We start from the raw sequence: 10,616 nt of genomic DNA, 5'->3' as shown, positions 1-10,616 counted from the left end.
AAAAATTCTATAAGAATACTCATCTATCAATAAATATTATTATTATTCTAGTTTCTAAATCACAATCTCATATTTAAATTATTTTCTCTAAAAAATGATAACTTTCCTAAAATGGAAAATTTTAAAAGTTTATTTAAAAATTACAACTTATTGATTAAAAATTCTAAGAAAATACTCTTTTATCAACAAATATTCTTGTTATCCTAATTTCTAAATCACAATTCCAAATCTAAATTATTTTCTCTAAAAGATTTATAAGTTTCCAAAAATTGAAATTTTAAAAAATTTATTTGTAAAATACAACTTATAATCAAAAATTTTAAAAGAATACTCATCTTTCAAAAAATATTTCTGTTATCCTAGTTTCTAAATCACAATCTCAAATCAATATTATTTTCTCTAAAAAATGTTAACTTTCCAAAAATAGATATTTTTAAAATTTTGTTTAAAAAATACAACCTATTTATCAAAAATTCTAAAAGAAAACTCATCAATCAACAAATATTCTTGTTATCCTAATATCTAAAACACCTTCCCAAATCTACATTATTTTTTCTAAAAAGGTATTAAATTCCAAAATAGAAATTTTTAAAAATTTATTTGCAAAATAAAACCTATTGATCAAAAATTTTAAATGAATACTCATCAATCAACAAATATTCTTGTTATCCTAGTTTCTAAATCACAATCTCAAATCAACATTATTTTCTCTAAAAATGTTATAACTTTCCAAAAATAGAAATTTTTAAAATTTTATTTTAAAAATACAACCTATTGACCAAAAGTTCTAAAAAAGTACTCATCTACCAACAAATAATCTGGTTATACTAGTTTATAAATTACAATCCCAAATCTACATTATGTTCTCTAAAAGTGATAACTTTCCTAAAACGGAAATTTTTAAAAGTTTATTTAGAAAATACAACATCTTTATCAAAAATTCTATAAGAATACTCATCTATCAACAAATATTTTTGTAATCCTAATTTCTAAATCACAATTCCAAAATCTACATTATTTTTTCTAAAAAAGTATTAACTTTCCAAAAATTGAAAATATTATTTGGAAAATAAAATCTATTGTTCAAAATTATTAAAAGAATACTCATCTATCAACAAATATTCTTGTTATCCTAGTTTCTAAATCGCAATCTAAATTCTACATTAGTTTCTTTAAAAAAGAGATAACTTTCCTAAAATAGAAACTTGTAAAAGTTTATTTAAAAATTAAAACCTATTGATAAAAAATTCTAAAAGAATACTCACGTATCAACAAATATTCTTGTTATCCTAATTTCATAATCACAATCCCAAATCTACATTATTTTCTCCAAAAAAGTGATAATTTTCCAAAAATAGAAATTTTTAAGTTTAGTTTAAAATACAACATATTGATCAAAAATTCTAAAAGAATACTCATCTATCAACAAATATTCTTGTTATCCTAATTTCATAATCACAATCCCAAATCTACATTATTTTCTCCAAAAAAGTGATAATTTTCCAAAAATAGAAATTTTTAAGTTTAGTTTAAAATACAACATATTGATCAAAAATTCTAAAAGAATACTCATTTATCAAAAAATATTCTTGTCATACGAATTTCTAAATCACAATCTCAAATCTAATTATGTTCTCTAAAAAAATGATAACTTTACAAAAATAGAAATTTTTAAAAGTTTATTTGAAAAATACAACCTATAGATCAAATTTTTTAAAAGAATACTCATCTATCAAAAATATTCTTGCTATTCTAGTGTCCAAATCAAAATATCAAATCAACATTATTTTTTATAAAAAATGAATACCTTCCAAAAATAGAAATTTTTAAAATTTTATTTAAAAAATACAACCTATTGATCAAAATTTCTAAAAGAAGCCTCATCTATCAACAAATAATCTTGTTATCCTAGTTTCTAATCACAATCTCAAATCTACATTATTTTCTCTAAAAAGTGATAACCTTCCTAAAACAGAAATTTTTAAAAGTTTATTTAGAAAATACAATCTCTTGATAAAAAATTCCATAAGAATACTCATCTATCAATAAATATTATTATTATTCTAGTTTCTAAATCACAATCTCAAATTTAAATTATTTTCTCTAAAAAATGATAACTTTCCTAAAATAGAAAATTTTAAAAGTTTATTTAAAATTACAACCTATTGATTAAAAATTCTTAAAAAATACTCATTTATCAATAAATATTCTTGTTATCCTAATTTCAAAATCATAATCCCAAATCTAAATTATTTTCTCTAAAACATTTATAACTTTCCAAAAATTGAAATTTTAAAAATTTTATTTATAAACTACAACTTATAATCAAATTTTTTAAAAGAATACTCTTCTTTCAAAAAATATTTCCGTTATCCTAGTTTCTAAATCACAATCTCAAATCAACATTATTCTCTCTAAAAAAATGTTCATTTTCCAAAAATAGAATTTTTTAAAATTTTGTTTAAACAACCTATTGATCTAAAATTCTAAAAGAATACTCATCAATCAAAAAATATTTCTGTTATCCTAAAATCTAAATCACCATCCCAAATATACATTATTTTTTCTAAAAAAGTATTAAATTTCGAAAAATAGAAATTTTTAAAAGTTTATTTTCAAAATAAAACCTATTGATCAAAAATTTTAAATGAATACTCATCAATCAACAAATATTTTTGTTTTCCTAGTTTCTAAATCACAATCTCAAATCAACATTATTTTCTCTAAAAAAGTTATAACTTTCCAAAAATAGAAATTTTTGAAATTTAATTTTAAAAATACAACCTATTGATCAAAAATTCTAAAAGAATACTCATCAGTCAACAAATATACTAGCTTATAAATCACAATCCCAAATCTACATTATATTCTCTAAAAGTGATAACTTTCCTAAAACAGAAAATTTTAAAAGTTTATTTAGAAAATACAACATCTTGATAAAAAATTATATAACAATACTCATCTATTAAAAAATATTTTTGTTATCCTATTTTCTAAATCACAATTCCAAATCTACATTATTTTTTCTAAAAAAGTATTAACTTTCCAAAAACTGAAAATTTAAAAAGTTTATTTGCAAAATAAAATCTACTGTTCAAATTTTTTAAAAGAATACTCATCTATCAACAAATATTATTGTTATCCTAGTTTCTAAATCGCAATCTAAATTCTCCATTAGTTTCTTTAAAAAGTGATAAATTTCCTAAAATAGAAACTTTTAAAAGTTTATTTAAAAATTACAACCTATTGATAAAAAATTCTAAAAGAATACTCATGTATCAACAAATATTCTTGTAATCCTAATATTTTAATCACAATCACAAATCTACATTATTTTCTATAAAAAAGTGATAATTTTTCAGAAATAGGAATTTTTAAAGTTTAGTTTAAAAATACAACCTATTGATCAGAAATTCTAAAAGAATACTCATCTATCAACAAATATTGTTATTATCCTAGTTTTTAAATCACAATCTCTAATTTACATTATTTTCTCTTAAAAATGATAGCTTTCCTAAAATAGAAAATTTTAAAAGTTTATTTAAAAATTACAACCTATTGATTAAAAATTCTAAACGAATACTCATTTATGAACAAATATTCTTGTCATCCTAATTTCTAAACCACAATCTCAAATCTAATTATGTTCTCTAAAAAATGATAACTTTCCAAAAATAGAAATTTTTAAAAGTTTATTTGCAAAATACAACCTATAGATCAAATTTTTTTAAAAGAATACTCATATATCAAAACTATTCTTGTTATCCTAGTGTCTAAATCAAAATATAAAATCAACATTATTTTCTCTAAAAAATGATAACTTTTCATAAATAGAAATGCTTAAAATTTCATTTAAAAAATACAACATATTTATCAAAAATTATAAAAGAGGGCTCATCTATCAACAAATAATCATGTTATCCTAGTTTCTAATCACAATCTCAAATCTACATTATTTTCTGTAAAAAGTGATAACATTCCTAAAACAGAAATTTTTCAAAGTTTATTTAGAAAATACAATCTCTTGATAAAAAATTCTATAAGAATACTCATCTATCAATAAATATTATTATTATTCTAGTTTCTAAATCACAATCTCATATTTAAATTATTTTCTCTAAAAAATGATAACTTTCCTAAAATAGAAAATTTCAAAAGTTTCTTTATAAATTACAACCTATTGATTAATAATTCAAAAAAAAAAATACTCATTTATCAACAAATATTCTTGTTATCTTAATTTCTAAATCACAATCCCAAATCTAGACTATTTTCTCTAAAACAGTTATAACTTTCCAAAAATAGAAAGTTTTTATTTAAAAAAATACATAACCTATTGATCAAAAATTCTAAAATAATACTCATCTATCAAAAATTAATATTGTTTTCCTAGTTTCTGAATGACAATCCCAAATCTACATTATTTTCTCTAAAAAGTGATAACTTTCCTAAACAGATTTTTAAAAAAAAATTATTTAGAAAATACAACCTCTTGATCAAAAATTCTATAAGAATACTCATGTATCAACAAATATTCTTGTTATCCTATTTTTTAAATCATAATCCCAAATCCACATTATTTTTTGTAAAAAAGTATTAACTTTCCAGAAATAGAAAATTTTAAAAGTTTATTTGCAAAATAAAACCTACTGATCAGAAATTTTATATGAATATTCATCTATCAACAAATATTCTTGTTATCCTAGTTTCTATATCACAATCTAAATTCTACATTATTTTCTAGAAAAGGTGATAACTTTCCTAAAATAGAAATTTCTAAAAGTTTATTTAAAAATTATAACATATTGATAAAAAAATCTAAAAGAATACTAATCTATCAACAAATATTCTTGTTATCTTAATTTCCAAAATCACAATCCCAAATCTACATTATTTTCTCTAAAAAAGTGATAACTTTCCAAAAATAGAAACTTTTAAAAGCTTATTTGCAAAATACAATCTATTGATCAAATTTTTTAAAAGAATACTCATCTATCAACAAATATTCTTTTTATCCTAATTTCTAAATCACAATCTCAAATCAACATTATTTTCTCTAAAGAATGATAACTTTCCAAAAAATAGAAATTTTTAAATTTTTATTTTAAAAATATAACTTTTTGATCAAAAATTCTAAAAGACTACTCATCTATCAACAAATAATCTTGTTGTCCTAGTTTTTAAATCATAATATCAAATCTACATTATTTTCTCTAAAAAAAGCGATAACTTTCAGAAAATAGAAATTTTTAAGAGTTTATTCACAAAATACAACCTGTTGATTTAAAATTCTAAAATAATACTCGTCTATCAACAAATATTCTTGTTATCCTAGTTTCTAAATTACAATCTTAAATTTACATTATTTTCTCTAAAACTGATAACTTTCCAAAAATAGAAATTTTAAACGTTTATTTAAAAAATACAAGCTATTGATCAAAAATTCTGAAAGAATACTCATCTATCAACAAATATTCTTAGTATCCTAATTTTTAAATCATAATCCCAAATCTACATTATTTTCTCTAAAAAGTGATAACTTTCCAAAAATAAATATTTTAAAAGTTTATTTAGAAAATACAACTTATTAAACAAAAATTCAACAAGAATACTCATCTATCAACAAATATTCTGTTTATCCTAGTTTCTAAATCATGATCTTTAATCTGCATTTTCTTCTCTAAAAAATGATAATTTTCCTAAAATAGAAGATTTTAAAACTTTATTGAAAAAATAAAACCCGTTGATCAAAAATTCTAAAATAATACTCATTTATCAAAAATGATTTTGTTATCTTAATTTATAAATCACTATCCAAAATTTAATATATTTCTCTAAAAAAGTGATAACTTTCCAAAAATAAATTTTTTAAAAAATTTATTTAAAAATACAACTTATTGATAACTCTGAGCTTCAAAATTGTTTGAGGTCTTTATATCCCAAGGAAATACAAACTTGAATTATGACAAGAACACTTTTTTAACTACAACCATTACAAAGAGAAATCTATTTCAACAATATCTTGTTTTCAAATAACCCCAGTTCGATGGCCTAAGTAGATCTCGCCTGAAATAATTGTACTGTATAGACTTCTTCAGCTATGCCTCAAATGAAAACAACTCATGAACGAGTTGTGGTTCTCTTCCTCGGTTTTACTCTTGGGAGTAGGGTTGTCACATTATAGGAAGTAGTCAGGGGCAGGTTTTTGGCGGGAGGCCCTCTCGAGTCCTGCATTTAGAGTGTGTTAGTGATCATAGGGTATAAGAATGACAAGTAGAAAACATTATCAAAAGTGGTCGTACCTGCTGGGCTGCCTGGAACACACGGAACTCTTTGTTTAGATTCTCGTCCAGCTCTAGAATCGAAGCAATATTACCGCATCTGGATCATCATTGAAATACGAGTTAAATGCAAATATCAAACTAAAAGGATACACAGACGGTCCTGAGTATCTTATTTACCTATAACAGTAATTTGGAGCTGACCACACTGTCACAATCTGGCTATCGAACATCCATTTGTAACCCTCCATAACTAGTTGATGTGCTCGTCCTATGTAGTCTATTTTGTTTGTGTGGTTAAAAGGAATCCAGCTCCACGAGGACTCAATCCCCGTCCCTCAACTATATCCTCAGGATCAGACCATTCTATCTCTTGTCGTGACAATAATTGATCTTGAAATCGATCGGTCGTGCATATCAAAATTATATAGAAGTACTGTTTACTTTTATCCTTATCCTTGACTTTTTTTATAGGTTATTATTAAAAGAAACCCACTAAAACTAGGGCAAATAAGAACCTCTTGCGATTGAACGATATTTTGACAAATTAAGTTTCATGTCTACTCTTTTTACTCTTTCTAGCAATTTGTTTTCTCTGATGTACAATGAATGTCTTTTCAAAAAAATGTACAATGAATGCATTCCAAATAGTGCTATAGTTAGTCTATGTGTGGTTATTTAAAAATGTTTCATCCTATTCCTTTGTGTGAGTAAAATAGTTCATCAAGAGATCAAATGTTGGGGCAAAAGCTTAAGCTTTGTATATTCCACCTTCCACCACATGCTTTTGTGGACACATAAATAAATTATATGAGACTTTTCTTACACATTCATTTCCATTCAAAGTTGAAACCACACAAGCTTTTTTAAAGGGTTTAAAACCACAATAAAATTTTGAAAAATCGAGCTCAACGATCGATTGCTGAATTACAATTTTTTGGTTAAAAATATCACAATTATATGTAATAAATAGAAAATGTTAACTGAAACCACACAAGGTTTTAGTTAAAAATTTCTATTTACTATATATAATGGTAATCTGGCAATCGATCATTGAATTCGTGTTGAAGAAAATATCTCACACTGAAAATTTTGATGGGACATGAGTGATATACAAGAGATTTGCTATTCTAGCTATACCGTAAATTGGTTTTAAGTTGAAAGTTCATAATAAATCCAAATTTAATATGGTATTAGAGTTAGCCAACACCTTATGGCATTAATTTTGTCTGAAAAATGACCCGATCATCCCACTGATTGCGGCCCGAAGAAAATTTAATTCCATCGAAATAGTTAAAAAATATTATTTCGGAGAAGGTATAATGTAATATGTTAAGATTAATGGTTATACGCACAATTATCTCTAGGGAGGATGGTTGAGAAAAAAATTCATAACTAGAATTTCGATGGGACATGAGTGATATATACAACTTTTAAATCGTTTTATTTACCACCAATTGATTTTAAGTTGGAAATCTAGAAAAATTTTCAACTCGATTTTTCAAAATTTTATATCACTGAAGCTTTTTTACAACGTGGTTAAAACTTACATACAAAACAATACTAAGGATGGTGTATTGAATTAAGGGTTTTAGGAGATTTTGAATTTTTGTTAAAGTCTCCTGTTATTCAATCAATCATTTTAAAAACTTTTTCAAAATCAAATGTTATTCAATATGTGCTTTATGCAAAATCACTTAAATTCACTTACAATCTCTTGTTATTCAATTAAGCATTTATAAAAACTATATCAAATCTATTGTTATTCAATTGAAAACAATATTTAGTAAAAAAAGTTTGTGATACAGATTTTCGGAGACTTCAAGTTCAATTTTAGTTAAAAATAGTTCTCCGAAGAATAACATCTCCATAGATGGTATTTGAAGATACTTGAAAGTAAATTAATTAATATATTATGCATAACATCTCAAGCTCTTACTTTCTCATCATCTGTCTCTGAAAACTCTCGAACGTTTGCGGTTGATAGATCCGGCGGTGGTTGCAACATCGACACCGCCGTCGGAATCATCTATAGCTTTTGACTTCGTATACAGTTTTAATTTTTGATATGGTGTTTGACCCTGAGCTTAGTGATTGTTGCGGATCTAGTTCCCGAATTACATGACCTCATCTTTGAATTAGCTTCACCCGTGGCATTTCTATGGCTGCATGTGCTTGATTCCAGTCTCGCTTTGTCCGGTTTATGCTTGCTCATGATCGAAGGAATGGCCGTGTGCGGTGATTCAGATTCTTTGGCAGTCCTTTGTGGTGTTCTAGTCAGTTATTGGATCGTGCAAGTTCCTTTTTGGGTTCAATGATATCAATCTACTTTGGTTTTGTCTCTCATGGCTTTAGGCTTGAAGCTTCCGTCTTTTTGAGGGTTACGGCGTTGATCTCTCAGATTAAAGCTTTGGCTTTTAAGTTTTGTAGATTTTGGTTCTAGTCTGATCTCGGTGTTTTGGTTATGGTTCCCATTTGCTGCTTAGCTAGATTGTACTAGACCCTATGTTGTTGCCGCTGTTTGAGCTATGGTTTGTTCCTTCTGCTACAAATTATGGAGCTTTATGTTCTTGCCTTCAGGGTGACTTGTTCCATATTTGTATTAAAGATTGTAGGCTCAGGCATGATCACAATCAGCATGATCTTATTGTGATTTTAGACTGAAAGAGTTGAGCTTGACTGGTTTAATTGTTATGCTAGCATTGAATGTTGGCTTGTGTTGGACTAGTCTAGTTTTAGCAGTGTATTTATGTTTTTAACCTTATGCTTTGAGTATCAAAAGAAATAATTTCTTCATGAGTTAAGAAGAAGAAAATAAAAGTGAACTTTGAAATGTATTAATCTGTTCACCTGATTGGGAACCACATCCAAAGCCTCATTATCATGCAGGAACCATTGGCTGAACTATATGTACTCAGGAACTTTATAAAGGTTCATAATTGAGGATTGTTTTGCTTAACACATGAGAAAATATTAGTAGTTAAATATTATCATTTCAAATCTCCTAATCAATTTTAAAATTTTCAGAAAATATCTTACCAAATCACCTATAAATTTTTTTTTAACTTTTACTTAAATCACTCAAATCACTTCAAAACTCACCAAAATCAAAACATTCTAAAATTTCCTAAAATCATTAATTCAATACACACCCTTAAATCCGTCTAGTATTTAGTCACACAATTAAATCATAAATGGAATAAATTATTGTTCTACAAAACGAAAACAATTTGTGATGAAAAAGTTGGTGAACGAATTCGTGGAATGCTATTTTCATTGTTAAAAAAAAACTGATATGTTTGACTAAACTGATATCTAGGAAAGTAACGTAACTTGTTACTAATTGTATCTCTTTGACATCGTTGATCTCATTACCTTGACAGGAAAGTTTAATATAATGAGGGCACAATTTGCCAATACATAAACCGCATACATGGTGGACCATAATAGATGATCAAGCAGTGTGATATGCTTTTGAGCTAATCTATTATGTATGTTCTTTCCGGAACCGACCGGATCAGCCGATATGACGTATCAAAAAATAAGCCGCATATATACGCATGCTATAAGATTTGCTTAGAAGATTAATTTGGACTCCTTTTTTTTCTAACCAGCTTACAAATATTTGTATCCCCTAATTCATTTGAGTCTTAGTTTTCTTGGCTTAATTAAACCCTTGAGTGATAAAGGATTCAAACTTGCGATTTTCTATGTATAGGGGCAAATGTCACATTTACAATATTAACGGAAGACGAAATGACTTTTGGAAGACGCTTTAAAGATATACAAAAAAGTTGGTAACACAACGAACTAAAAGCAGAAAAACGGATGGTATGGAAACAAATCACATGCTTCTACAATATGAAAAAATGAGTGTGTCGATTTTACCTTTTCACGTTTCCATTTTACTAATATGTTAGAGTATTTGATATTAATTTTTATGTGAATAGTTTCTATTTGATATTATATATTATCACACTGATTATGTTATGTATTTTCATGAATTGTAGACTTAGACTTAGGTTTGAAATTAGTGGCACGATGAATATCACGGGTGATTAGCAATTTCGGAAAAGATAACAATTCATATAAATCCAAGAAATTAAAGTTTGACAAGATGGGTCAATAAAAGATATAACAGTTAAAACTCTAAAAAGATAGATCCTTACAATCTCATGAGAACCCAGCTATTAGGTTTTAAACTTTTAATTCTATAGTTCATAAGGGCATGATTAACTCCGATCTTTTAGCCCGGAGTTCTTAACTCATGATTTGACATTTTTTTTTTACATTTTTCGGCTAAGAAACGGTTCTTATATCTCTTATTTAAGAGAC

General features: G+C 25.6%; 1 protein-coding gene across 1 annotated transcript in view; it reads right to left on the bottom strand.

Moving 5' to 3' along the window:
• Positions 1-5,912: 5,912 nt before the first annotated feature.
• Positions 5,913-10,616, bottom strand: part of LOC106306380 (serine/threonine-protein phosphatase PP-X isozyme 1-like) — a 17,955-nt gene continuing 13,251 nt past the window's right edge. Inside the window, exons 7-9 of the mRNA XM_013742978.1 lie at positions 6,462-6,556; positions 6,303-6,381; positions 5,913-6,228 (exon numbers count right to left, since the gene is read on the bottom strand). Coding sequence (XP_013598432.1) covers positions 6,121-6,228; positions 6,303-6,381; positions 6,462-6,556 — 282 coding nt within the window. The 3' untranslated portion in view covers positions 5,913-6,120. The remainder of the gene's footprint in view (positions 6,229-6,302; positions 6,382-6,461; positions 6,557-10,616) is intronic.

This window comes from Brassica oleracea, chromosome C7 (genome assembly GCF_000695525.1).
Source record: "Brassica oleracea var. oleracea cultivar TO1000 chromosome C7, BOL, whole genome shotgun sequence".
Classification (NCBI taxonomy): Eukaryota; Viridiplantae; Streptophyta; class Magnoliopsida; order Brassicales; family Brassicaceae; genus Brassica; species Brassica oleracea.
Note: the sequence above shows the minus strand (reverse complement) of the source record. Positions and strands in the feature narration are given on the sequence as shown.